The 27,766-nt window shown below is 40.2% G+C and overlaps 3 protein-coding genes across 6 annotated transcripts in view; 2 read left to right on the top strand and 1 right to left on the bottom strand.

The window, feature by feature from the left end:
- Positions 1–8,922, bottom strand: part of samd4a (sterile alpha motif domain containing 4A) — a 76,451-nt gene extending 67,529 nt beyond the window's left edge. For both annotated transcript variants that reach the window (XM_005944422.3, XM_005944421.3), the window contains exons 1-2: positions 8,741–8,922; positions 7,126–7,728 (exon numbers count right to left, since the gene is read on the bottom strand). In XM_005944422.3, the coding sequence (XP_005944484.1) occupies positions 7,126–7,321 (196 nt within the window). In that variant the 5' untranslated portion in view covers positions 7,322–7,728; positions 8,741–8,922. The remainder of the gene's footprint in view (positions 1–7,125; positions 7,729–8,740) is intronic.
- A 4,035-nt stretch (positions 8,923–12,957) lies between these two features.
- Positions 12,958–22,379, top strand: ero1a (endoplasmic reticulum oxidoreductase 1 alpha). 2 transcript variants are annotated; one of them, XM_005944425.3, is made up of 15 exons: positions 12,961–13,361; positions 14,120–14,239; positions 14,333–14,416; positions 14,747–14,788; positions 16,784–16,860; positions 17,225–17,298; positions 17,872–17,992; positions 18,385–18,446; positions 18,544–18,570; positions 18,643–18,735; positions 18,834–19,080; positions 20,583–20,652; positions 21,133–21,219; positions 21,335–21,471; positions 22,093–22,379. In XM_005944425.3, the coding sequence occupies exons 1-15, from the start codon at positions 13,284–13,286 to the stop codon at positions 22,151–22,153; spliced, it is 1,380 nt and encodes a 459-aa protein (XP_005944487.1). In that variant the 5' UTR covers positions 12,961–13,283; the 3' UTR covers positions 22,154–22,379. The 2 variants fall into 2 exon arrangements, with proteins under 2 accessions (XP_042068853.1, XP_005944487.1); XM_042212919.1 differs by lacking the exons at positions 20,583–20,652; positions 21,133–21,219; positions 21,335–21,471; positions 22,093–22,379 and adding an exon at positions 20,356–20,568 and having other exon boundaries at positions 12,958–13,361.
- Positions 22,380–23,153: 774 nt separating this feature from the next.
- Positions 23,154–27,766, top strand: part of pacsin3 (protein kinase C and casein kinase substrate in neurons 3) — a 32,940-nt gene continuing 28,327 nt past the window's right edge. The window contains exon 1 of one of the 2 annotated variants that reach the window (XM_042212920.1): positions 23,154–27,271. The gene's annotated coding sequence lies outside the window, so the exon portion shown is untranslated. The remainder of the gene's footprint in view (positions 27,272–27,766) is intronic. The other variant, XM_005944424.3, reaches the window with a different exon arrangement.

Genomic DNA, 27,766 nt, shown 5'->3' on the forward strand with positions numbered 1-27,766 from the left:
ACACACACACACACACACACACACACACACACACACACACACACACACACACACACACACACACACACACACACACACACACACACGAAAAGCCCATGTTCAACTCACACTGAGCTACTGACTCAAGTGTGCTCCTATGTGCCCACATTCCTAGACAGTATCCCCAACACCAGAACCGTTTACCGCCTCAGTCAGGAATGCTGATTTCCAGTACAGGTTTTCATCAGACCTAGTTTAGGCAGAGAGTGCAACAGGAATTCACTGAGTAATACTAGCCATTAAAAAAAAATAAGAAATGAAAACGCAGACCCCCCCCCCGTCACTCACCTTGCAGACAGACTGACAGCGACTCTGCTTTCCCTCTCTCTACAATAACAGATACAAGGCTAATGCCAGAAGCCATATTTTGACCTAGATTCAAACAGCTTTTTGAATTCAAATTCTTCACTGACGTTAAATCCCCTCATCCATTGTATAATTCTTACATTCTGCTGATCCAAGGCTCAAAGGTGTTAAGAAAAGTGCTTTTCCATTTGCTTCGCCTAATCGTTTCAAATTACCAAAAAGCCGCCAGAAACTCACGTCTCTTTCCATTTTGCACTTCTGCCATTCACAAACTAAACAGCAACTGAAAACTATCAAATGTAGGTATTTTTTCCATTTGGCTGGGAAAGTTCCTGTAATACTTTTACATCTTTTCTTTAATGGAAATTTAAATTCATATCCATACTACAACTCTGAGCATTTACATCCCTCCAAATCTAACACAGGTAAACTTTAGGCTGTGACACAATGGCATGACCATCTAACCAATGTTCTACTCAGTCATGTGACTTCTTAGAGTACTGTATATGCCGCTGTGGTTGGCTGGCTGTAGCAGGAACAGGTTTGAAAATCTCTGAGCTTTCACATACCTGATTTCAAGCTTGACTGGACTGATCAGCTCTCTATACCCATCTTAGATAATGCTACATTAAAATTCAGAAAATAACAGAACACAGAAATGATTAAACACCTTTTATTCTTCTCGCAGCTGGTTACAAAAACAGCACAAACTGTACATTTGGATCTCCAAATAGAAATAGAAGCTCACGGTGAAATCATTTATTTTGATAGGACCTGACTGTGACTTGACTGACTGTGTTTGGCTGAGATTTTTTGATTGACATTGCCTTCCACACATATGAATGAATTTTCGTCTCTCCTTCAAAGATAATATATGAAAACTGTTTTTAAAAAAAAACAAACAAAAAAAAAAAAACGGTGTCCATTGCTAACTCCCTTTACATTAATTTTAACATGTGCAACAGTTTTTCTCCAGTTCCTTAAAAACAGTTCAGCTTAATAATCACAGATCAAAGAGTGAGAAGCTCACAGGTGTTTTTAAAAACAAACAAACAAACCCCTACAGGGTATTTTATCTTGCAAACTGTAAATAAAGTGGTTAACTTTCCATTACACTTAACAGCTACTTTACATGTGCCATCACTGTGGTTACTATAGTCTGTGCTGTACTGTTTTGCTCAACCTTCAAATCACATTCATTTTGAGCAGTAAGAAAACAACCAGTGCAAAAGCATTAAAAAAACCAAAACAAAGACGGACTCCAAAACAAAGGAACTGCATATAAATGCAGTGTCACTAAGTGCTTGCTGCTGCAACTCATCTCAAGTACAGAGTTCTACTTCTGTCCACCTCTCCAACACAGCTGCTGCTTGTATGTTCTCAATCCCCGGCAGCCTCCTTCCAGCTCAAACAGCCGTGCAGGCCAGGTCAGCAATACACCACACCACACAAAAATGAAGCTAGTCATTCAGAACACCAGGCCCACTGTCCTGCCCTAACCCCACCTCTTACACGACCCCTACACATGTGTGCATATGTCATCCTTCAGATAGAGCTCTGCACACTATTCAAGTCCTCTCAACTTAATCCAATATTGTCCCTCTTGAGGTTGCCTCAAAAGAAGTTTTGTTCTCTTTAGGAGGGGAGGAAAAACAGGAAGCTACATTCTTTCCTAATCACAACAAAAATGCAGCTGGCTGCTTATTAGCAGACAGCTAATAAAAACAGTAAAACCAGTATTCCAAATTCCCCTATGATTTCTGCACCAAAAGCCATCAAAGTTGCAAGGTGAAGTGATAAGAATGATTTGAATTGGCACTTCACTTGTTGACTTTTGTTAAGCTTGACTTGAAAACTCAGTGGATGCAGGACTCCTTTTACACATCTGTGCTGGACTGTTAAAGTAAAGAGGCTGAGAAACACAAAAACCCTATAAAGTAACCAAAACCAGAGCGTGATAAAATCATGTTAATCCAGTAACAAAGAGGAATAAATCATAAATCACATGTGATGCAATTCTGCAGGTCTCAGCGATCCCACTGACTGGGGCCACATCTCAAGTCACTTCCAGGGTCCCGAAAAAAGCCTGCCTCTGAGCCACTTGGAGAAGTAGGTCACTGAGGATTCCATTCAGTTGTACAGCGCTTTCCAAATAGTTGCGCTTTTCCACTCAGCCCAAGACCTCCAGCTGTATGTTAACCATTTAAGTGCCTGCAGGTCTCATTTCTGTATCAGCATAAAATCCCACTGTCCTGATTCACAAGCAGTCAGTAATTAGTGTTTTGACTCAGTTTAGGATTAGTGAATTTGCTTTTTATCCTGCCCACACTGTATGTATATAATAGCTTGTTTTAATTTCAAAAGTGTACTCTGTGTTTTAGTCAAATCCATGAAGGGGGAAAAAAAGATCTCACAGAACTATGTGCTAAAACTCTTTTGGGGAAGCAGCTTTTAAGTCACTGAAAACAACTTTAAAACTGAGAAACTCAAAAACCAATAAACTGCCCATACCAACTCAGAAAACAAACAAAAAAAACAAACAAAAAGAAAACAGCTAACTGATCTATCAGCCTTACCCTAGTACATAAGCACTCAAACAAGCTACCACAACATACCAGAGGGATCATGTAACCAGACAATCTTCCCAGTCTCCCTCTTTTCAGCTGCATGTGCTCTGACGCTAGGTCCACAGAGCTGAAATGGGCCACGGATTTCATGTTACCAAGCTGAATCAGCAGATTAGAAATGGCCACAAGATGATCGAGGTGTGACAAAACTGAGGGGCACGACGTCAAATTCCAGGATTTACAGAAGTTAGGAACTCATTTAATAACTTTAAAATTATTCCAGTGAACTAGAGGTGCAAACTGAACACGCAGAGCTGACATATATCAAATTGATAACTTCTAACTATTCAGAATACTCTGATTCAGACCAAGGACTTTGTCAAGAAAGAAACTCCAAATTACCCAATTTTCCCAAGTCATTCCACAATAGTATGATATGTTTTCTTAATAAAAGCATCATTACCTTTAATGTTGACCGGAAAAGGGGCGAAAAATGATCTGTTTTGATAGAAATCCAAATAAAATGCAGCTGTTCTGACATGTTCTATACTAATAACTACAAACTTACTCCAACTGATCAGTTCAAAAGCATTACGAAAATTCTAGGAGACTTTTCTTGAGTTATTATTCAAATGTGTGTGCTTCTGTAAATGTAGCAAACCCACAGAGTTACTTCACTTTGTAAATTCCTGACCTGATGACACTGAGATAAACAGACTCAGTTTTGAATCACCAAACCTGAACAGTGCAATTGTCCCTGATCTGTCTAAGATGTCAGTAAAATTGAGGAAATCCTTCTTACATTTATAGCAGGTGTGTGCCTCACTCTAAAGGAGACTTTGGTAACAATCAAACGAGTATTCTATACATTTCTTTTAAAAAATTATTATTATTATTATTATTATTATTATTATTAGTAGTAGTAGTAGTAGTAGTAGTAGTAGTAGTAGTAGTAGTAGTAGTAGTAGTAGTAGTAGTAGTAGTACAAATATTTGGGTACAGAGGTAGGTACCAACTCTCTTGAACTACTAGATTATAATTAGGCAGAAGCTGAGCGAGAGGTTTGTGTGACTGGTAGACAATTACTCCACAGAAGATGCCATCTCTTCTGTGGTTCACACCACCCTCACCCACCTGGAGCAGAAGAATTCCTACGTCCGTTTGCTCTTCGTGGACTTCTCATCTGCTTTCAATACAATGATCCCACAGACACTTGTTGATAAATTACTGACTCTGGACTGAGCTCCTCTCTTTGTAACTGGTGTTCTGTGCTCCGGCATCAACGTGTGGCACGGAAACTGCACTGTGGCAGAGAGGAAAGCTCTACAGAGGGTGGTGAAGCCGCCCAACCGTCACAGACATATACAGCTCCAGATGCAGGAAGAGGGCAACCTGTATCATGAAGGACCCCACTCACCCAGCACACACACTCTTTGTCCCGCTCCCCTCAGGCAGAAGGCTGAGGAGCATTAAATGCAAAACCACCAGACTGAGAAACAGCTTCATTCCAGAAGCTGTGAGACTTCTCAATGCATAAATGGACAAGAACTGCTATTGTAGCACCTTAATCACTACTGACACTGTCACTTTATCAATGCTGGTCATCATGCACTTTGCTGCTAAAGTATTTATTTATACCTACACTCTATATCCATACTGGTACTCAGGTTGTTGCACTCTAGTTATCATATTATTTATATTGTTTTATTACTTGTTATTCTGTTTGTTAAGAAATATGTATGTATTACTTTAAGAAAAAAAAACTCTGTTTCTTCATTATTTTGTTTCTTTTCGCTCCAGGACCGCGTGTACATAATTTCGTTCCACCTCATGTTAACATGTGATGCGAATGACAATAAAGCTCCTTGAATCCTTACTGCCCTGCCTAGTTACACAAATTAGGGCTGTGCGACAGGACCAAAATCTCATATCCCGATATAAGGCAATTCATCATCCCGACAACGATATATATCACAAAAATTTTACATTTTCTGTAAATTCTGTGAATCTTGGGCAACTCGACTTGGGTTTAGTGTTTTGAGCTGGGCGTCATGAACCTGGAGTAGAATGTTTTGACCGATGGATGAAACTGCATTTTTAGACATAGGTTGTAACAGCCGCCATTTTCTTTGTGAGTATTTATTACACAACATGCTTCCTCTCAGCTTCCCTCTCTCACACCGAGTATCTGTCGATACTGTTCACTAATCTGATATCAGTGCATACTGTGAGGAAGAAATTGGAGAGTTAACGCTGTTAACTAATGACACTTTGCTGCTAGCTTCCTCAATGCTACACTGGTTCTCCTGCAACCTGCTCCCATCACTGTCAAGTGCTGAAGTAAAGAAAAAACTGATCTGAAAAGACTGGTTCATAGATCCACACTCTGTCACCAATATGCGTTTTAGTTTTTTCAATCAGCGGTTCGGGGATTTGAACCTGCAACTGTTTATACACAGACTTATTAAAAATTTGGGACATGACAATTCTCCAGATCAATGTTTTTTACTTCTACATCCATTTACCTCTGTTTTTGTATGGCTTTTATGTTTTGTTTTGTTGAGAAAAACAAACAAATGAGAAATAAAATAAGTATCATCACTTGTTCTTAGCTGGGTCAGCTTCCATTAGATCTAGATGTTTTAACCAGGAATTAATAGCGCCACATGACCAATTAGGATAAGTCAGAGTCTCACAATACATAAAGACAGAGTCACAACACAATGCTGTGCACTTTTGTCACACCTCTAACAAATACCCGTATTTGGGGTAGCTCCTGTAGGGGTCTCCTGTCCAACACTCACAGACATGGATGAAGATTACTTGAAAACTACACTGGCTGGTAAATATAACAGATCATAATGCTAAACTGGACTACTTTTAAGAAAATTAATCAAATGAAAAATTCTCCAGCCTCCTTTGTTAGGAATTCAACTGTCCTGTGAGAATAAATAAATAAAATCAACGTCTTGCTAGCTGTAAAATTAGGAGCCACACTGAACATAACTGACTTAAATATCACCACAAAGACCATAAGTCTATCTCACATGATGGAGCACATTCTGAAAAGTAAAAAAATAAAAAAAAATAAAAGAGGAACAGCTGATGAATTAGAAGACATCAGCCCTCCTCCATCGCCTCTGTCCTCATTTTGCTCTGATCTCTGACACTATAAACAAGCCTGACTTTGGGAGGGGTCGACCAAGAGAATTTCATAAACTGCACTTTGATGTCTCCAGTTTTACTCAATAATAACAAAGACCAGCTTGTATTAACCGAAGCCCCTGACTGTGGTACACCCTGATAGAAACTCTGTAATATCTGTGAGTATCACTTCAGGCAGGTTTGCTGTGATGGCCCAGTGTTACCGCATACAGCTGTTGCCATAGGTGCACGGAGACGCTTTCACTCTGCTGCTGCAGCAGCAGCAGCACCGCTTCATTCTATTTTTCATGAGCTCAGTCGGTTGCCAGGGTTTTAGTTTCCATGGCCACACTGCAGTCTGATGGAACAAAAACCAAACCAGAATGCACGCCCGCTCCCCAACACCTCAGTTGTCTTGGCCCAGTACCCGCCCAGGGACCATCATGGCAATAAAGGCTGGCACACCAACCGACTCACCAACCACCCGTGGTGCCAGCTGAGGTAACATGTGCGAGTTCTCAACCTCCTCTCACTCTCATCTACTGACCAGCCAGGGTGCAGCACAACACCATCAATGATTCAGCAATTTACCACTCCTGATGTATCTACAGGAACACCTCACACAGGAAGTTTATTCTAATGCCCTTGGGATGCCTGCACCATGATTGTCTAGTGTCTGTTACAAGATTGAGAACTACAATGGAACAATGGAAAAAACACATTTCGTTTTAAATAAGTGAAAAACCTGACCAGAAACAGCTAAACTGTCACAGTGACTGTGATAACTGCTGCATCAATGGATTCCAGCTCTGTAAGTGGAGAAGATGCATCACTCTTCTGTAATAACTGCTGGCAACTCCCAGATTTCAGAAATATGCCTGAATAAATCTAAAAGCACAAAATCTACTTTGGGTTGTTTTTTTTTTCTCCCCAATTTCGCAGTTCACTCCTTTATGATAAGAAGAGTGAAGTTGCTGAAGGAGAAGAGTGCAGTGTGAAGAACAAACAAGTAATCGTAGTGTTTGTGAGTGCCTGTAAATGCATCTAACCAAGCATGTGGTAGTCCTACCTGGATTATTGGCCTCCCCCTCCAGGACCTGCAGCTCGGTGCACTCGGCAAGCGAGTGCTCCAGGCAGAGCTGCAAGAAGCGGGCCTGGGTTGGGCTCACCCTCTTCAGCAGGGACAGCAGGGCCACCGTCTGCTCGCACTCGTTCCACCCCTTGAACCAGCTGGCCAACACACCCACTTGATCACGAAACATCATGGTCTGCAAGACTGGGGGGGGTTGAAGGCTGGCGGATTGAAGCGTATATGCTCTTAAGACTGAACGGTAGCTTTACAGCGGTTATTGGTGTCTCTGTTCAGCTGTGGCGCTGTGTTACCATTCTAAGCTTTTTTTTTTTATTATTATTAGTCAGGTCAGCGGTCTCTGCCAGTATTCCTGGTGGAGCCTTCTCCTGTATGATAATCTCTGGGTTGTAAGGGTGAGAGAAGATGGGAGGGGGGTGTTAGTTGCTCTTCTTGCTGGGCATTAGGTGAAATCAACTCCTGCTGCTGCTTAGTCACTCTCAGAGCGATTGATATTTGATGAGTCAGCTTTCTTCCAGCACAGGCTGTGTCACATCAGCTTCAGCCTCACAGGCATTTTTCTTCAGGGAATCCCTCTCAGCCCTGCAAAAGGGTGTCAGATGTTAAGTGAGGGAGGGGAATAAAGGGAACATTTAACCCACGCTGCTCTCAGCTTCTACTCAAGTAGGTCTCTCCCTTCTTATCAGACCTCTACGGTGACTTTTACAGCACACTGAGAGCATCGTTAGAAACGCGACGGTGTCCCTGTTGCTTCAGCCTTGCTGCTGCAGTGGGGTAGTTTGAAAGAGAGGGAGGAAAAAAAAACCCTCATACTTTATAAGTCTCCTCCTCGCCGTCGCTATGCGAACAGGCTTGTGGCATTCACCACCGGGACAAAAATAAATAATTTGCGTTTTTTTTGGTATCCACCCATTCCTTAAAAATACAGCTGTCGGTACTAGTGGCGCTACATCCCGGAATTTTCCAAAAAGGACGCCGGGTTACCGACGGCGGCCACTGGCACGCCTGTGTGCAGCACAGACGATAGCACCGACTTCCCTCCGTTATTCTAATGACAGGTTACTTCATATCGGAGACCGAGATCCGGCAGTGAAGGCTAGCTTTCAGCTGTAAAAACCCTGCAGAGCAGGCTACGAGCCGACTCCAGGTTCCCGAGCTTTTACCGCTGTCTAAAACTGTCACTTTGCCTCATCAGCACACAGGGAATGACTGTCGGCGTGTGTTAGAGTGTACGAGGAGTTTGTAAAATGTTGTGAAACGGAAAACTCGGGAACAGATCCGTACATTTATCCACGTTCCTATCTAGAACGTTTCCATAGAATAACCGCGTAGCAGCTGTAAATTTAACTCAAGTTACCGTTAGCAAATTTCCCAACAGTGTTAGCCCCGCGAATAAAATTTAATGGCTGGGAATTCCACATTCCCCGCGACATTACTTGAAAAGTCCTTAGTCAACCGCTGTAATTTTCATTTAAAGACTGGGGTAGAGTTGATAAAACAACGGAGGGAAACAGCTTAGCTAAAAACTTCAATATGAGTGTTAATCATTGTGGGGAAAGCGGTTATTACACACACCGAACTTTAAGGTTCCTACCTGCTGGCGCTGTTCGCATCGTTGGGTTTGTCTCAGAACGGGCGGCAGGCTCGGCTTTTTCGGGGAGCGGTGCCCCTTTACTCCCGGTCTGTGGGATTTGCCATCTTGACTAACTTTTCCTCTGTCTCTCCCCCAGCAGACGGGCTCCACTGCCCTAAAACTCCACGGTTAAGTGAGCAGTAAAGTTGTGACACCGACTTCCCTCAACACTTTTCAAAATAAAGCTAAGCAGTAGCGGTGAGCATTTTTTAGAAAACGTCACTGAACTACTACAGTAGTTAACTATGAATATAGGTTTCACGAGGAAAGTTAGAATTCAAAGAGAAAAAGTAAGAATTTTTGGATTCTGTTTTTTCTCAAGATTTTTTCCCCAGAATTCTGATTCTTTTATTATCTCTTAGCTTGTATCTTTTATTATTGCTTATTTTAGAAATCTAACGTTTATCCCCTCAAAAACTGATTTGTTTGCCAAAATCTTGACTTTAATTTTCATAATTATCAGATGTTTTTTCCATGCCAGTCAACCTGTTTTGTATGAATGTACTGGGATTAACAGTTAAAAACTAGTGCTTCTGAAATGTAATTAAGGACAAGTATGAAGATGCAATACTCAGCTAAAGTACTCTCTGAAAGATGCTCCTGAATAGTATTTGATCAGTTTTTGTACTTAGTTACTTAGCACATTCGTGGACGCTTGTGATAGGCATTCTCCTTTTATTTTGAAGATCGGTGCAGTCGATATCCGGCCTTGTTTCGGCCGCCTTGACTTAAGGGGGGCTCGCTCTGCCCGTTTCCACATGCTAATCATTAACAGCAGAGCATTACGTCAGGGGTTTGGCAGCGCGAGGAAGCACCAAAATAGAGAGAGAGATATAGTCTAGTGGGCGACCAGCGACGAAACTACAAGAAAATGTAAGAAAAGGAAATGTTTCCAAAGCCACAGTTAATGAGGTCCACATCCACACAGGAACGATGCTGAATGTTTTAGTTCGTAGGTCAGGGAGACGTGGAAACTATTTTTAGGTGACAGACTCGACTCTATTAAGTGTCGGAATGTAACACGGTTCATTTACTCAACTATCTATGACTGGCTATTTAATTTCATACTGCACTGTACGTGTATTCAACTGTACTTCCAAGGGAAATTCGCTTCAGTATTGGAGAGCTGCTTGTTTAGTTTTTATTATAATTCAAAAGAAGAAAAACGACCAATTTATAAAATACAGCACACAAGGTGAAAATCTTTTGTGAACACAGTGAAAATACTTAATTACAAATAAAACTGAAAAGTACTTATGTATCATTTTGTCTGATGTATTAAAAGTAAATGTGTGTGTGATTTTTTTTGTAGAAATTCAACCCTGTGATTGATAACACATTAAAAATTGACATTACACAAATACTTATTTATTTCTAAAGAGGCCCACAGCCTCACTTGACTGGGAAACACTGTTCTGTCTGTTTCTTGTGTGAACATAAACTTGACTTCAGAAAATTAAAGTAAAACGTACAAGACTTAGACCACAATATCCAGCATTAGGAGTACACAAGCTTGTGAGCCCCTGAGGCTTGGTTTGTGTCTCCTGCTGGTCTTTAACTAAGCATCTGTCACATGTAAGGTGTTAACCACTACACCATGGAGCCAACGTAAGTACAATAAACTATTCCTGGAAGTAAATTCAACTTACTGCTTACTGTAAACAAAAGTAGATAGTAGATACCTGTGCATCAGCTCTGTCCCCTCCAGAGGCATTAAAAACATTGTTTACATTTTAAGGAAAGAACAGATGTTATCCAAATATATATATATATATACATATATCCATTGGCTTCCGCTTATCCTTTTCAGGGTGGGGGGCTGGAGCCTATCCCAGCTGTCATAGGGCGAGAGCCGGGGTACACCCTGGACAGGTCTCCAGTCTGTTGCAGGACTAACACACAGAGACAGACAAACCATTCACGCTCACATTTGGATTAATCAATTAACCTATCCCCACAAACTGCATGTCTTTGGAGTGAGAGAGAGAGAGAGAGATTTATGTAGATGGTGGTATGTAACTAAATAACTGCTAAACCTATTTATATATTTATTTATATAACTGCTGTACTTATTATTGCCCTGGAGCCCTGGGCACATATTAGCTTGCACAGAGCAACTCTAATGTTCTCATTTTTTGTTTTCTCAGTTCAAAAAAATGTTGGGCTGCTGTATAAAATGTTGCTACAAACACAATGCAGTTATTTACAAATCTTACAACCCATATTTTATTCATAATAGAATGCAGGAAACGTCAAATGTTCAAGATAAGAAAATGTACTGGTTTAAGAAAACACAAACATGAGGTCATCTTGAATCTGATGGTAGCAACAGGACTCAAAAAGGTCTGGACAGGGCCATGTTTACCATTGTATAGCATCCCCTCTTCTATTAACATCAGTCTGTAAATACGTGGGAACTGAGGAGACAATTTCTGGACTGTGGGGAGAGAAGTGCTGTCTTATTCTCACATTCCAAATGTTTTCAATTGGTGAAAGATCTGGATTGTTCAGGACTTTTCTCTTCTATGTGAAGCCATACTGTTGTAATAGTCGAAGTATGCAGTTTAGTGTTGTTCCGCTGAAATACAAAAGGTCTTACCTGAAAAAGAGCTCATCTGGATGTGAGCTTACCTTGCTGTCAAGCCTGCTTATACCTTTCAGTATTGATGGTGCCTTTCCAGATGTGCAAGCTGCCAATTCTATAGGTACTAACACCCCCCCATACCATCAGAGATACAGCCTTTTGAACTGAGCACTAATAATAAACCGGATGGTCCCTCTCCTCCTTAGTCTGCACAACGTGTCATCCATGTTTTACTAAAAGAATTAAAAAATTTTGAATTCCACTTTGCCTCAATACATTTTAAATGAGCTTTGACCCAGAGAAGACTGGATCATGTTCACATATGGTGTTTTCTTTGCATGACAGAGTTTTAACCTGCCTTTGAACTGGAAGTATTCCTGAGTGCATGCAATGATTTGTGACAGAAACCAGAAACCCCTCATGATGCGTGAAGTATGCTTCTGTGGGAAAGCTACATCATAACTTATGATGTAATCGGAAACTCATTTTAACACTACGTTGTAACCTCCTACATAACCCGATGTGCACCTCCCATAAACTGTACCTACACGTTGGGTCAATTTATCTCACAATGACTTGAATGGTGTGCAAGGTTAGGTAGTGTAGGGATAAAGGGAGTTTCCAGTTACAATGTCAGTTGTTTCAATTCAATTTAATTTTATTTATACAGCGAGCTGCTTTATGTTGTAAGATAAAGATGCTACAATAATACAGAAAACCCCCCAACAATCAGATGACACCTGAGCACTTGGCAACAGTGGGAAGAAAAAACTCCTTTTTAACAGGAAGAAACTTCTGCAGAAGCATGCTCAGGGAGGGGCACCCATCTGTTAGACCAGTTGTGGGGGCAGGGGGGCGGGGGGAGACAGGACAAAAGACACTGTGGAAGAGAGCCAGAGATTAATAATTAAATATAGGGCAATGTATAAACACATGGTGAGTGAAAAGGTGTGACATTTGTAGATTTCCCACAGAAGTCTAAATCAAGCTTTAGTCAGGTTACGTGGAAGACTATGCTAAAAAGAGTTTTCGGTTATGACATAAGTTAAATTTAAACACAAGTTCTCTCAGGGGCAATACCAGTTTCCTCACACAGTCTAAAGGGAAGAGGTTAAATGGATGTTATATTTCAAAGCTATTTTACTACTGTACTGCCTGCTGTATCACAGGAGTGATGTCATTTGTCTTTTCTACGGTAAACTTTGAGCGATCACTCTAGGTGGAAAGGCCAATAAATTATCGTCCTTTAGCGCCACCGCGTGGTTGACCTGTAGTATTACAGCTGACATCTTTTTACACTATAAAATCATAATTATCGTTTTGTCTGTACAATGTGGGCCGTACTGAGTGTAGTTATTAATACATATGCACTGTTGTTTCTTCACATTTTTATTAAAACACATATCACATTATCTCTCTATTTTAAAAAAAACTATACATTTATCCAGCTTATTACGTTGTTTTTTTATTCCTGTGTATTATAATACGTCATGTATGTCACATTGAATTCAGCTTTTTTAATATCTTTTTTTTTCTCTTGAGGCTATCTAAAAAAACAGCGAATCGCCTCCATGTGAGCCTCGCTGTGAGTTCCAGTCGGATGGTTTTGTGAGCGAACAGGAAGCAAAAATTCCCCTGCGTTTAAATACCTACAAATACCAAAGTGTTTAAAAAGAGGAGACACTGGCAGCACTGCAGTGATGTCGGTGTGATGATACGTGATTAAAGCTGCTGCTGCTGCTGCTGATGGTCGGGTCGTCACGTATTGCACGTAGCGGATAGGAAATGAGGAAATAACCAGGAAGCTGACAGCAGATCACCTCCTCCTCACAGCTGCTGCTGCTGCTTTCATTCACACGTAGCTACAGAGAGAAGCTGCAGTTTGTCAAGCAGAGGTCCGTGGAAACAAGAAGGGTCGTCATGAAACTGGTGGTCATCGTCCCCCTCCTCCTTCTCCTCGAGGTGTCCGGATACGCAGAGTGCAGGTGTTTCTGTCAGGTGAGTGCTGGACGCGGTTCTGACTTACTTCCTACATTGGTGGGATTATTTGACCGGGTTACAGGTAACTTGTACTGATTCATTTTACATGAGTGTCGGTTTTTATGGCTACCCTTAAATTCCAGACTGTGAGTCAATGGCCTCAAAGTCATTTTGAATGGTAGGAGGAAATAAAAAAAACAACAACAACCAAGTAAAGTTGGTTTGATAGTACCAAGTAACTGGAGTTCACTTCTTGTGTATTGATTTCATTTTAATGAGGTTTTTTTTACATTTGCTTAGTGTTGTTGTTGTTGTTGTTGTTGTTAGTGAATATATCAGTAACAATACAGTTCTGTTAAAACAATTGTGGTTTGGCCTAGGCCCCTGCATTAAATGTGAATCGGCAGTAAGTAATTTCTTTATTTCTGTGTAATGTCACACTGATGTTGTTGCTTATAAATACCAAGTTTTGTAGTTGAGCACCCTGGAGGCGAGGAAACTGCCCATGTTTTGTAACAGTGAAGGTGCTATGGTCTAATTCCCCTCATATTTTGATTACTTAAGAATTTTTCTTGTGTACACATTACATTGATATTCAGATCTATACTTTATTGACCCCACAAGGAAAATGACTGTTGAATAAAAATAAATAAAAATAGTACAGTCTACTATTGAAACTCTTTACAGTGTTTTCCAATCTTACTTCGGCTTGCTCTCAGTAGCATACTACACTGTACACTGGATAACCAGCTGTTTGCCTGTTCCCTCTACATCAGGTGACAGGCGACCTGGATGACTGCACGTGTGATGTGGAGACCATCGACCGCTTCAACAACGACCAGCTGTTCCCAAAACTCCAGAGTCTTCTTGAGTCTGATTACTTTAGGTTCTACAAGGTACGAGGGACTCATCCACCACACATACGTATACGCACATCTGTGGGTGAGGTCTGTTACTCTGAATGTGTGTTTGGCTTCCATCCTCTGCAGGTGAATCTGAATAAACCGTGTCCTTTCTGGACTGCCAGCAATGAGTGTGGTCTGAGGGACTGTGCTGTGCAGCCCTGCTCTCCTGTGAGTTTAACCCTCATATAGCAGTTGTAAACAGACTTTTACGCCCCCCCATTCAACCTGCTGTTAATGTCTGATCACTGTCTGCATAACTCATAACGATAGAGCCGTGCATTGGCATTGTTTCTTGTGAACCAACCTAATTGCTTTTGCATATCAAAATTAAATTGAGGGTGCAGCCGTTGTGTATTTAAATATCAAGTGTAAATGCAAAGACCTGTGGACTAGATTTAAATATCATTAAAAAAAACAAAACTACAAAGATTACCTATTAATTCCAGGTGAAAGAGGAGAAATGGTCACATCAGACTGACTGAAACTGTCTATTCACAGAACGAGGTGCCCGAGGGGCTCCGATCCGCTCCCCACAACAAGGTGAGTATCTCAGGATCAGTAAGTGGCACAAACTGGCTGCGACTTAGATGGTCTCTTTATTTGTGTCCCATTTATTTCATCAAATCTGACAACAGTTTACATTAATCCTCAGTAAACTTTACATATGGAGAAATATGTAAAGGTTACTGAGGATTAATGTCACTTTGGAAATGAATCAAAACTGGAGTCATACAGTAAGTAAACACACCCTCGTGCAATTTATCACTTAAATGCCAGACGACTCAAATACAGTTATTAAGAGGTGATGCAGATTCTTCAGTATTAACAATGTGTGTCGAGTCAGTGCAGTCTCTTCCAGTTACAGGGGAAAAATAGTGTAGACAGCTTCTAATTGATGAGTGCATCTACTGTGATGGGTTAGAGAGGAGCTGCTGTAAAGCCTTGAACCTTTTTGCTGTCAGCATCTTGTTTTGTGTTTTGTAAAAAGACGCAGGAATCTGTATGGAATTATTTATATGTCAAAAATCACGTGTGAGAAAAAGCATAATCTGAGCAAATAACTCCATTTCATTGCCATGTTTTCCTTTACATTTCAGAACATCCATCTTTTATATCCCATGAAGTCTATGGAAAAAAGCATTGCTTCTTCATTCTTTAGAGAGGGCCTGAGAGATTTCTCTCAGATTGTGAAAGGGGTCGCCAGAGTCACTTGTGCAAAAGGAAAACAAACAAAAACAAAAGAAAATCCAAAATGACAATCCCCTCACAGCTCTCCCCCAAACTCAGCATAAAGACACTCTTTCCCATAATTATCTCTTCTTTTTCTTTTTTTACTCATCCTGTTGAACCCATATGGAAAAGATATATATAAATCTTATAAAGTTTGTATCTGTCTTGTGTGAAACTTGTATGAAAAGCACATAAGAGTGAAAACAGATATAAGATCCCTTGAAAAATTATATAATGAAACTTGTATGTTTTGGATACTTACTAAAACAATGTATGAAAGTAATGAGAAAGTGGCCACTTTCATGAGTAATCACATATAAGTTTTTACTATTTCTTTTTCATATGGGAAGACCTGATGACCTTTAGCTGCGTTGAGCATCCGTCCATCTTTCCGTTAACCCATTAACAATTTTTACAAGAGTCACTACTGCTTCTACAGCACAATTTAATCAAACCTTTACACAGTCAACAAAAAACTGGTCTTCATTGAAACTATTGTCAAGGTTTCATTTTTTTTCTTCAGAGTTTTGAGATTTAAAAAAAAAATTCACTGATGCAGAACGTAGTTGAACCTTATTATTATTATTATTATTATTATTACCTTTAGCTTAGAGACAGATCCACACTGCTGCTTAGCTGCCAAAAACATTTTATTCTCACAGTGTGGCCATATTTTTGGATTTGTGGCTAATGTGACAGTTTTGTAAATGTAATGTACTGTACTGTAGCACATTTTGCTTTTTATAAAGACTAATTTTGTTGTTGTTGTGGGTTTTACAGGAGGATGTAATGTTTAAAATTAAAACAAACAAACAAAAAGATCATGGGATTCTAAAACGTTTTATTTGCTAGTGCACTAGAGCACCTTTTTGCCACAATAAAAAACGTTTCTATGTTTAATGCTCGACATGTATTATAAAAAAATGTAATAAATCACATTTTTACATCATGGCATTAAAGTGAACAGGTTTATCTGCTGTATTGTGTTAGCAGTTAGCAGTTTTGTTACTTTCACTTTCAGTAATGCTGCTTTAGCTTCCTGCTGTTAATGAGTCATCACAGCAAGTTTGATAGAATATAGCTTTGCTGCCCCTCAGATGTTCTCAGTAATTCATAGAATTGTAAATTTAAAGTGTGTGTGTGTGTGTGTGTGTGTGTGTGTGTGTATGTGTTTGTGTGGTGGGTGTGAGTGCGTGTGTGTGTGTGTGTGTGTGGTGTGTGTGTGTGTGTGGGTGTGTGTGTGTGTGTGTGTTTTTTTGTGTGTGTGTGTGTGTGCGTGTGTGTGTGTGTGTGTGTGTGTTTCAGTATTCAGCAGAAGCGAACGAGCAGCAGGATGAGTGTGAGAAGGCGAAGCATCTGGGAGCTGTAGATGTCTCATTAAGGTGAGTCTCGTTCATTTTGCTCAGTTCTTTTCTTCTTCTAAAAGTGACTTTTTGACATTTTTTCATTCAGATTGTTCTTTTGAGTAAATTGTGCACTGCATTGGATGAAACTGTCTGGAAGGCGATTGGGTGGTGAGCATACAAGGCATAGTTCGGGTGAAAGCTGCTTCTTTAGCCTGAAGAACCATACTCGTTATCTTTGCTATTGGGAACAAAATCATTAATATATAACTCAAATTATTTTCTGGTAACACGTTCAAGCGGGATACCAAAGTAGGATTTAACTTTCTTTTCTGACCTATGAACCTCCACACTGAGGTTGAGCACAACTAAGCCAACTGAGTGCTCTCCTTTTTGTTCCCAGCGCTGAGACCAGAGAGGCTCTGCTCGACTGGAACAAATATGACGACGAAGCAGAACGCTTCTGCGTGGTTGACGGTACGTCTCAGTCCAGCTGAATGAAGGAAGAAGCAAATTTGATACATTTTGATTACCAAAAATAATTGCTAATTGACACTAGGCAGAAATATGATAGTCAAATGCTGTAGATTGTAAGGCAACATGTGTACGTCAACAACAAAGTTAAAGAATGAAAATGTTTTGGAAACATAACAGATTATTTATCTTAGCATAACTGAAAGGGAACATAAAGAAAAGATAGTATGTCTTGTTTTTGGTAAGGGGATATGATTACAAGAGACATTTTTAGGGAATGTAATGCTATGTTTGAGCAGTATTGGGACTGACTGTAAAACATACTCCAAGGAGTAGTTTTAGGAAACATGATTCAAGCAATTACAACACAGAAGATGGTGCAACATGTAGAAAATGTAATGAAACACTAGGATCCATTTCTCCAAAACCTTTGTGAAATGCTAGTGGGTAACTCCTCTTTCCTGAATAAATCCCCTCCACCACCACCCTCTGCTACATTCTGTCACATGTGGCTGACAAAAAAAGATGTTTTCATTATAATGACTTGCAGCTGAATAAAGGCTTGCTCTTTTCCAGATGAAGAGTCACCAGACTCCCAGTATGTCGACTTGCTGCTGAATCCAGAACGCTTCACAGGCTACAAAGGACCAGAGGCCTGGCAGATCTGGAACAGCATCTATGAGGAGAACTGTTTCAAGTAAGCGTTCAGAGCCCACAAAATAAGTGACTGTAGTTTATACTTTAGCGTGATTCACAGTTCAAAAATAATCCCCAGTTATCTCACACTGGGACTTAGAGGTTGTTACCTCTTACTTCATCTCCTGTTTGAAATTGATTGCTTTAGCTCACTTTCAGCCAAGTTTTGAGGAGCAGGCGGATGGCTCTTCAATGCTCACAGCCATAGAGGTGTCCGCAGTGACCATGTTAGGGACATCTATATCCTCTGACATCAGAATAGTCTGAAGCCTGAGCTTTGGCTCACAGGGATGATTTGTATATAGAGTGACATCATGTTGCCATGTTTACTATCAACATCCACCACTGTGACCACCCTGTAATGAAAAGGAAACCTTTATGTGTCCTTCTCAGACCATATACTATCAAACGACCACTAAATCCCACCTCATTCCAGAGCAGCCCAGGAAGTGAAGGTAGGAATTCTTCAGTGTTATATCTCACCATTTTTCTAAAACAATCGCAGTTTTGTTTTGTTTTCTCCATTTCTGATGACACGTACTTTGTTTGCAGCGAGGACCTTCTACAGCTGGCTGGAAGGTAAGCTGATGCTACACCTTAAGATTCTCTTTTTGTCGAGTTTTCGATAAATTCTCTGCCTTTCTCTCTCAGGCCAGTGTGTGGAGAAAAGGGCTTTTTTCCGGCTTGTCTCAGGTCTGCACGCCAGCATTAACATACACCTGAGTGCCAGATATCTGCTGGATGGTGAGGCAGAAAAAAACAGCCCTTGTTCATTTTCTTTTTCCTTTTGTCTGAAGAGTCAAAATAACTGACACTCACTTTTATTGCCTTCTTTCCTTCAGACAGCTGGTTTCAGAAGAAGTGGGGTCACAATGTGTCAGAGTTCAGACAGCGTTTTGATTCGGAGCTGACGGTCGGCGAAGGGCCCAAGAGGCTCCGCAACCTTTACTTCCTTTACCTGATAGAGCTGCGAGCACTGGCTAAAGTTCTGCCGTTCTTCCAGCAGTCATCCTTCCAGCTGTACACAGGCAGACCCGAGGAGGACCAGAAACACAAGGAGCAGCTGCTGGACATCCTGCAGCTGGCCAGGTTGGTCTCAGACCACACCAATCATTGTTAGACTTTCACTGAATAAAGGTATAATACAGCATGCCCTTTTTTTCTTGATACCTAGTATTCATGTTCTATAAATGAAAGATCAACCATATTGTGTTTTTTAGCAGGTAATTTCACTCAAAGTGCGCTAATTAGAAATGCCTGATTTGATATAGATTTACACTCAGGTTGTCAAGGTGCAGCTCGAAGATCTTGCCCTAGTTCTGCTGTGGATTTGACCCATGAAGCTGAGATCAGGGCAACTTGATGGTCAGATCAACTTCTGCAAGAGTCCTTGTACTTCTCGTGGCTGAAGTTTTCCTTGTGGCTCTGGCCATACGCTTGCCCTCGCTGTCATGCTCCAGAGTGAAATTGGCACGAGTCAAATAGCTTATTGATAACATCACTGTCAGTGATGTCTGTCAGTGCACCCCAGGGCAGCTGTAGCTACAATGTAGCTTGCCATCGCCAGTGTGTGAATGCGTGTGTGAATGACTGAATGTAGTGTGAAGCGCTATACAAATGCAGGCCATTTACCATTTACCATGAATGTAAACATCTGAACTGTATGGTTTCTGATCAGAAAAGTGGATGTGGATGGGTGGTGTTAGAAAGAAATGAGCTCTGTTAGCACTCTGGGAAATGTAGGCAACAGATTCTGACATATGACACCTGTGGTTTTACAGCAATGCTTTTTAAAGTCCAACAGTTTAATCACAGTCCCTGCCAAGGTTAATATAGTTAGCCAAAAATAAACTGAAAACTACAACTAGATGTGAGAAAGTGTTGTAGTTCACTAATAATAAAAATAATAATAAAATAAAAACTAGACTTTTGAAAAAATTCAAACTAACTGGAGTGATTTTGAGAACTAACTAAAATGAAATACAAATGTCATTATAACTTGCTTGATAAGTCATGGATAGGTGTGTTTATTATAAACTGTGAGTCAACTGCTTTCAAGAAGTTCAGCGTGTTTATATTATTACACCTGTACCAATATCCCCAAATCTTGCCTCTGGCATATGCCCTCCTTACAGTGATCACTAAAAAGACTAAAACTAACACTGCAACTAATAAAAACTAAACTGAAAAAAGAAATTGTACTCTTGAAACTAACTGAAACTACACTAAATTAATAACAAAAAGTCCAAATGAAATGACAATAAAAGCTAAAAACAAATTAAATAATACAACACTGTACTAACTCTGGTCACTTCTTCGCACTTCACACTTCTTTCTTTATTAATCTCTGTCTTTCTTCCACAGCACGTCTTTTATCCTGTCTTCCTTCTTTTACCGCAACCGGTCAGGGCAGATTATTATTATTATTATTATTATTATTATTATTATTATTATTATTATTATTATTGTATGATCGACCTTACAATATAAAGCACCTTGCAGCGACTGTTGTTGTGATTTGGAGCTGTATAAATAAAATAAAATTGGACTTCCATGCAATGTTTTGATGACGTTCATCTCCTCGTTTCTAGATCTTTCCCTTTGCACTTTGATGAGGCTTCTTTGTTTGCTGGGGATGAAAAGGAAGCAGCCAAACTGAAGGTCAGCAAGTGTTTCAAACTCTGCTGAAGTTATTGTTAAGTTATTGATATTGTGGACGTAATGCACCAACTGATTACATATTCACAGGGATTAATATTAATATTTTCAGAATGCTCCCCATCCATATTTTTGATTGTTTGACCTCATAAAATTCAAAATGATTTATAATTAACCTTCTGGTTTAACTGCATAAAAGAATTCAGTTGTATTCTAGCTACGCCAGTTAGAACTCTACGTGAAATTGTGCTGTAAAAACATTGATGCATCAAAAAATGCTCTAGCTGCAGAGTGAATGCAGATTCAGAGATACGGGGAAGCCGATGCTTTGAAACCTTTTATTGCATTAACAAAGCTGCTGGGAGTGATCTTGTGTACGCAGGGTTGCTGCAAACACACAGTAATACTGACTGGAGTTGCAGTTTTAATTTGTGTGGGTAACTTTCAAGATTTAAAATGACCTGAGTTTTCTGTGAATGTCAGGAGGATATCAGACTGGCCTTCCTCAACATCTCCAGGATCATGGACTGTGTTGGGTGCTTTAAGTGTCGCCTGTGGGGGAAACTGCAGGTACCTGTTACTTTCCTCTTAGTGCCTCTCGTTAGCTTGTAGCGCTTCTTTTGTAAAGATGAACTTGATTTTTTTGTTTTTGTTTGTTTTGATCGCTGCCTCTCTTGTGTCACAGACCCAGGGATTAGGCACAGCCTTGAAGATTTTGTTTTCAGAACGACAGATTGAAGCTCTGCCCAAATCCAGTAACCAGCGACCCAGTTTCCAGCTCAGCCGGCAGGAGATCGTCTCCCTGTTCAATGCCTTCGGAAGGTCAGAAAGAGAGGCTGTGGACATCAAGTCATACATGTGCCATTTTTAAAAAAATCTCCTTAGTTCCAGCTCACACCCACTCTGCTCCTTGGAGAGCTTTTGTTTCCTGCGCGTTAGTTTATTATTGTATCTGAAGCACTTTTAAAACCTGAAAATGATTTTTGGATATGATAAATGAGCACGCGCCATTTATTATTCAGAAGCCTTTGATGCATTTCCTTTGCGAAATCCTTCTTGAGCTGAGTGCTTGATCTATCAGGAAATTTAGACTGATATTTATTTGAGTTACTAAATGCTTACTTTGTGTGTAAATATAAAAGTAAGTTTAATCAATATCAAACTCCTAAGTCTGTCACTTTAGAACAAGTTTATCTCTATAATAGGAACTTACATAAGTGAGTACTGATCTTATTTGAAATTCACACTCATTTAAAATAAAAGTTAAATATGTTCAACATGAAATCAAAATAGTGCAAAACTTGCCTAAATTTTCTGTAAATTGAGGGTACAATATAATATTCGCAGAGAAACTGGGTTTAATATTAGTTAAAACATACTGGAGTATTTTTTTCATTATTTTGTACTTATTATTTTAACTGTGTCCTCATGAATCCTGCGCAGGATTTCCACGAGCGTCAGGGAGCTGAAGAACTTCAGAGTGCTGTTAGCAGAGGAGCAGTGAGGACATCCAGAGGAGTCTGCCTTCACCTGTTGACTCCTCTCTGATGGGGCTTTATTTCAACATGTGCACTTTTGAGGTCCCAGGCCACTAAATGCCATCTTTCCTACTGTCTTAAACCTGTTGAAATGTCGACTGCAAGATCAGCTTTAATCAGCCAAGTGTTTATTTTTCCTTAAAATAATGCATTCCTTTCTTTTGAATTAAACTAAAGTCATATTTAAAAAAACAAAAAACAAAATGACACTTTGTGGCATGGTTTAATGTTCCTTCAAGTGGTATCATTTTTTTGCTGATGGAGATTTTCAAATGCGCTTTGATCAATGAAATCACTTCCGTTGCTGTTTGGGAGCTGACTGCTAAGAATTCTGTCTCACCTGTTCACACCTGTGTTGTTGGGATTATGCTTTGCTCCTGAGGATGGCGCTGTTTGTCAAGAAAATAGATGAGAAACGTCAAATCTAAATTGAATGCGGGCCACAAATATGCAGTATGTCGAAAGGAAAACTATACAGGAATGGACACCAACGTTTAAAATCCATTATCACACTGATTCTCGTAACAGCCATCCTCTGTTTTCAGAGTCGCAGGTTTTCAGGTGCATGTCCAGAAGTTATAATGAAACCTGTTTCCACCTGGGAGGAAGGTTTTGTAAACCATTCAGCACAGATCCCCAAAATATTTATATACTGTTGGTAATATTCCGATTGTACATTGTATTTGTGTATAAGTTTGGAGATTTAAAATTAAAATGTATATATAAAAGTCATTTTATGAAAATGTAAACGGTAATAAAATTTTAAAATTATTTTTAAATGTTCTAAATTCAAAGCTGTTTTTTATTAAATAAATGTGAATATTTGTATTTGTAATTGGGCGTGGTTTGCGCTTCTGTGTTCAGTGCCTTGGTCAGAGAGTCTGCGATGGATGTGTGAGAACGCTGGAGGGCAGCATGCAGCCGCCCGCAGACAGTGAAGGGTTAACCTGTAATAGGATGAATGGATATTGTGGTGAGCAGCATCTGATTACACAGAAACGCCAGCAGGCACCGGAGGGGGGGAAGACACGTCCGTACACCTACCAGCACAGACGGCGTTTGGTTCCTGCCAGGGAATGCAAACGCGCTCTTTTTCCTTTTTAATTAGCGTTATCATTATTTTTTTTCCCCCTTTCTCTCAGCGTGCAGGCTAGAACTTTACTTTTCTTTTTCTTTTTTTTTTCTTTTTTAAACCGAGCCGAGCAGGAACCAAGCCCGCGTTATTATGGGAGTTTGTTGAAACAGTGCTGTGGCTGGAGGAGTGTAAATGGCTGAGAGAGCTCGACGGACGACTTGGGAGACAACTTGCAAGATGTCGCACTTTGTGGAAGCCTAAAAAAGGAGTATTTGTTTTTGTTTTTTACTCTTAGCGTGACAGGAGGTGGTGAAAGATTAGGGGAGAGGCTGCAGCTCAAGGAGGATCTGGTGTTGGTTTGTTCCTCCGGCTCGGAGAGAAATAGGTAAGGCTCCTCACCTGCCTGCTGTCTGCACATGTTCACACCCTGAACACTGAGAACACTTTGCGATGGGAAAACTGCCCAATGCAAGCAACTGGAAAGAAGTGCTGCTGTTTTATTGTCTGCTTTTTGTCTTCCCAAAATGTTTCCAGGTGTATTTCATAGACTAGTTTTAGTTATTATTAATCTACCTCTAAGTATAATCAGAAATACACCGTCTGTAATGAATATGTAAACATCCATGCAGTGACTATTAAACTTGCCATTTTTCGTATTCCCAACCAAAATGTGTAAGCTTATGCTTTAAAGGGGCACCAGGTGATTTTTGACCAGCAGGGGGCAGAAAAATCCCCAAACTCTCTACTTTACTTACGCAGCACCTCACCTGCTAAGACCATGTAGTAATTTAAATAGATTTTTAACTTTGTGCTATTATAATTCTGCCCTTTTGCTGCCCGTTGTTGTTGCTCATATTAATTAGTACCTGTAAGTGAGCCCAAAAAAAACATGAATAACACACATGACCCTTGCAAGGCACAGCTTTAGCAAAGTGTTATAACAGAAATGCAGACAATGGCAGGTGTAGTTATGCAGTCTTTTTCCCCTTTCAGTTTGTCCATTGTTAAAGTGGTTTACAACTGTGCCAGTAGTGCGCTCCTCCAGTTATACTAGGGACAAACCACAGGACTGAAGCAACAGAATTTTAGCAATGAAACAGTTAAATATATATGTTTAATGTTTTACATGAGGAAAAAAATATGCATACAGTGGCTCAAGTCAACTTAGCATGGAGAATTTGAGTTTGGGAAACAGTTACATGGTTGTCAGATTTACTGTTCCAAAAACTTTGATTTGCATCTGTAAACATAACCTGCACTAAAAGAGTGCAGGAATCGGGTTACTAGTGCTTATCATATGTATAAGAACCTGATTTCCCAAAATACTTAAGTCCATGCGAGTAAAAGAAGATGATTTAGGCATTTTAAAATGTGTCAGTGATCTGCCAGCATGAGAATTAAGATTTGAAGTAAGGTGTGGAGAAAGGAGCAACAAAATCATAATCAATTTTGTTGCTTTACCTTCATGACTTTAATGAAGTGTTGTTTCTGAGCCTCTGAAGAAAGTTTGAAGGCTATAGGAACCTCCCCCACCTTCAAGCTCTCTCCTGCCAAACAAGTTGAATTTCTTGGAAACATGAGATATGTCAACAAAGACTGTTCACTCCCTCCCAGTCTGTCAGATCACTTGTTCTTACATACTCCTTGAAAAGATGACCTCCCCCCCCCCAAAAAAAGTCAAAAAGCAAAGAGTGCAGGTCAGTTTGTTGACAGTAGAAATATTTCCGTGTGGCTCTATCGTGCAGACCAGGAGGATGAATCACTTATCAAGAAAGTTGCATGAACCTGTTAGCTGATAGATGATTTATTTTATCATTTCAGCTCTGTTTTCACAAACCCTGTTGTAGCTGCATTCATTCATGCTTGGGTTGAATTTTCTAGAAAGCGTGCTTCCATGCAGTCAAATGTGAACAGCAGGGGAAACAGGTTAATCTTCGGTCGTGTTGCCTGCAGCATGCAACAGATTATGCTTAGACTCCCAGGGCCTACATCCCGTTTGCAGGCTTTATGTTTCCGTGCTGAGCTGGAGGGAGCTGCCACGGAGGCTATTTTAGACCAGGATGGCCTCCGTGATGTGGTTCTGGTCTGGTTAGAAGTGAGCTGGGAGAACAGCTGTATGTGTGGGAACAAGGCTGAGTTGTCCTTTTCTTTGACTCAGTCTCTGGAACGCCATACTCTCTGTGATCTGCTTTCGTTTTTTCTGCTCTCACCTCTCACTGCCAGAGAAGCGTCACATGGTTTGCTGTCAGTTAGACACGGAGCCTCGGGCTGCAGGCAGCAGCTGTCAGACGGTACAGGACTGCCGTCAGTGAGCGGGAAAGCGAAATGTGGCCAAAATGCATGATTGCATTTTGGCCACAAATTGCTGACAGTGATGTTTGTTCTTAAAAATGGCTCTTTTCATAGTAAAGGTTGCTGACCCCTCCCCGAGATGGAGAAACCCCTATGCTTTCATCAAACTGTGTGGCTATTTGTTTCTATTTACAGGATGTTTTGGTTTGGATGAACACTGTTAAATAACAGTACTGGCAGCTAGATTTGACAACATACTGTTATTTTACAGTGTATCTACTGTGATCTAGCAGGTACTTCTTAATAGAGTAGGCAATTCTTACAAAAGTGAAAATTAAAATTATTAAAATACAGTGCTGCGTAGGATACATGCACTTTTTGGGTGTTCTTGCTATAATCTTTGTAATCAGTGCATAACTTTAAAACCTATTAAAGTGAGAACTGTATCCTCTCAGTTGGCATTTTCTGTTTTCTGTAGGTTTTCATGTCTTTCTTGAACCATAATACAAAAACAAGGTTCCTCACTGTTAATATTTTTCATCAAAATTACCAACATTTACAGCTGAACTCACCTGAACTCACAAGGAATATTACAGTTGTACAGATAATTGTGTATGCGCATGATTCCCGTAAATCTGGAAAGTTAGGTTAATGGATAGAACCACAACAGACACATTGATGGGGCAAGATTATCGATTAAAGATAAGAAATGACGATTTCCCGGTTTCATCACAGTATTGACCCAATTGATATTCTAATGATGGATTTGATTCATTTTTAGTCTAGTTGGCAGTGAGGATCTTAGATTTTTTTTCCACCTCTTCAGTCTGATTTGTGCTATTGTATTCTGAGTAATTACTGAAGTTATTCAAATATTATATCTGGAGAGATTTAGTGGATTTAGATTTATCTGCTGATTATTAAAAGAACAGAGCGGTTTAGAGAGTAACTGCATGTCAGTCGCTGCAACCATCTGTCGATGTGATAACCAACTTATTGTATCACAAATGTCACAACAACTGAGATTAAATGTCCTGAGTTACTAAACAAAACAGAGCTAGTCCTGCTTGTTTGGATAATTAGACTTCTTTGCTTTCTGATTGCTTGCTGCTGTCGAAAAATCTTCTACAAAAGAGCCTTGTGTTAGGCTGGTATGTTTTTTTTCTCCTTAAAATAGTAATTAATGTTACCAACTAACCACAGGGTTATAAATTTTGTTTTTATTTTTTTAAAGGCTTTCAAGTCTCTATAAGGTGGAAAAACCTTTTTTTAAAAGTTGAAATTTACAGTGTATGTCTGAACAAAGCAAAATCGCTGGTGTGGTCTTTTAACAACTTGCCACTCTGCTGCTAACTTGGTACTCTGGCAGAGGTATGAGTTAACTGCTCTGGCCTCCCCTTACAGGGGCTGCTGCTCTCTACCTGCTTCATTAACCCTCAACTACACACTCTATGTGTGGTATTTCACTGTGACTCCCAGAATGTGCTACCCTCCAGCCAGCACCGGGCCGATATAACAGGCAGCTTGCCTAGCTAACTAACTGCTTGCTGCTTTGCTAACAAACCCCTCTCTCTTTGTCTCTGTGTGTGTTCTCCCTTTGCTGTTGCTTCTGCCCCAGTGGGATCTTCCTGCCCCTCTGTGTTTCTCAGACCTGCGGAGACGGAGGCCGTCTTCTGTTTGGACATCTGTCCATCTCTTTTTTTTCGTCTCTCATAAGGTAAGTTTTGCTGTCGCTCTGGGCTCCGTATGGGAACAGTGTGTGGTTTGTGTGCTGGATATACACTGTTCATAATCATGCCCATTGTGCCCCTGTAACATTTAACATGCTGCGCTTGCTCTCTGTCTCATCTGTCAGTAGCTTCCACCCGACTCCTACACATAATCCACTCAGTTTGTTGATGGTATCTGCTTGCAGCCCTGCAAAGCTCCACAATATCTCTTTAAGTCTGAAGACATTAGAAACGCATCAGCTCAATGAGTGAAGACAAAAAAATTAAACTACACATTTAAAAGTTGCGTAAGAGTCAACCACCTCTCGTCCCACCTTTCTTTAAATGATTCCTGTTTTGTGGAGATGCCTCTTTAGTGTTGCCACATGCAAACTTAAGCTATTCTTTGCTGGAGTCATGGGTGTGTTGGTATAGCAGAAGTTGTTAAGTTGTTTAGCAGTCTGACAGCCTGACAGAGAAATGTGCTGAACACTTCCCGCGTT

This window comes from Haplochromis burtoni, unplaced genomic scaffold (genome assembly GCF_018398535.1).
Source record: "Haplochromis burtoni strain Fernald_Lab_line unplaced genomic scaffold, NCSU_Asbu1 Contig_401, whole genome shotgun sequence".
NCBI lineage: Eukaryota > Metazoa > Chordata > Actinopteri > Cichliformes > Cichlidae > Haplochromis > Haplochromis burtoni.

What these genes read in the sequence shown, in the direction of transcription:
- ero1a (XM_005944425.3), top strand. Translation starts at nt 13,284, where the DNA reads ATGAAACTGGTGGTCATCGTCCCCCTCCTCCTTCTCCTCGAGGTGTCC. An exon ending in GATCCGCTCCCCACAACAAG is followed by an intron (nt 14,789 to 16,783) that starts GTGAGTATCTCA and finishes TGTGTGTTTCAG; the next exon opens with TATTCAGCAGAAGCGAACGA. An exon ending in ACGCTTCTGCGTGGTTGACG is followed by an intron (nt 17,299 to 17,871) that starts GTACGTCTCAGT and finishes GCTCTTTTCCAG; the next exon opens with ATGAAGAGTCACCAGACTCC.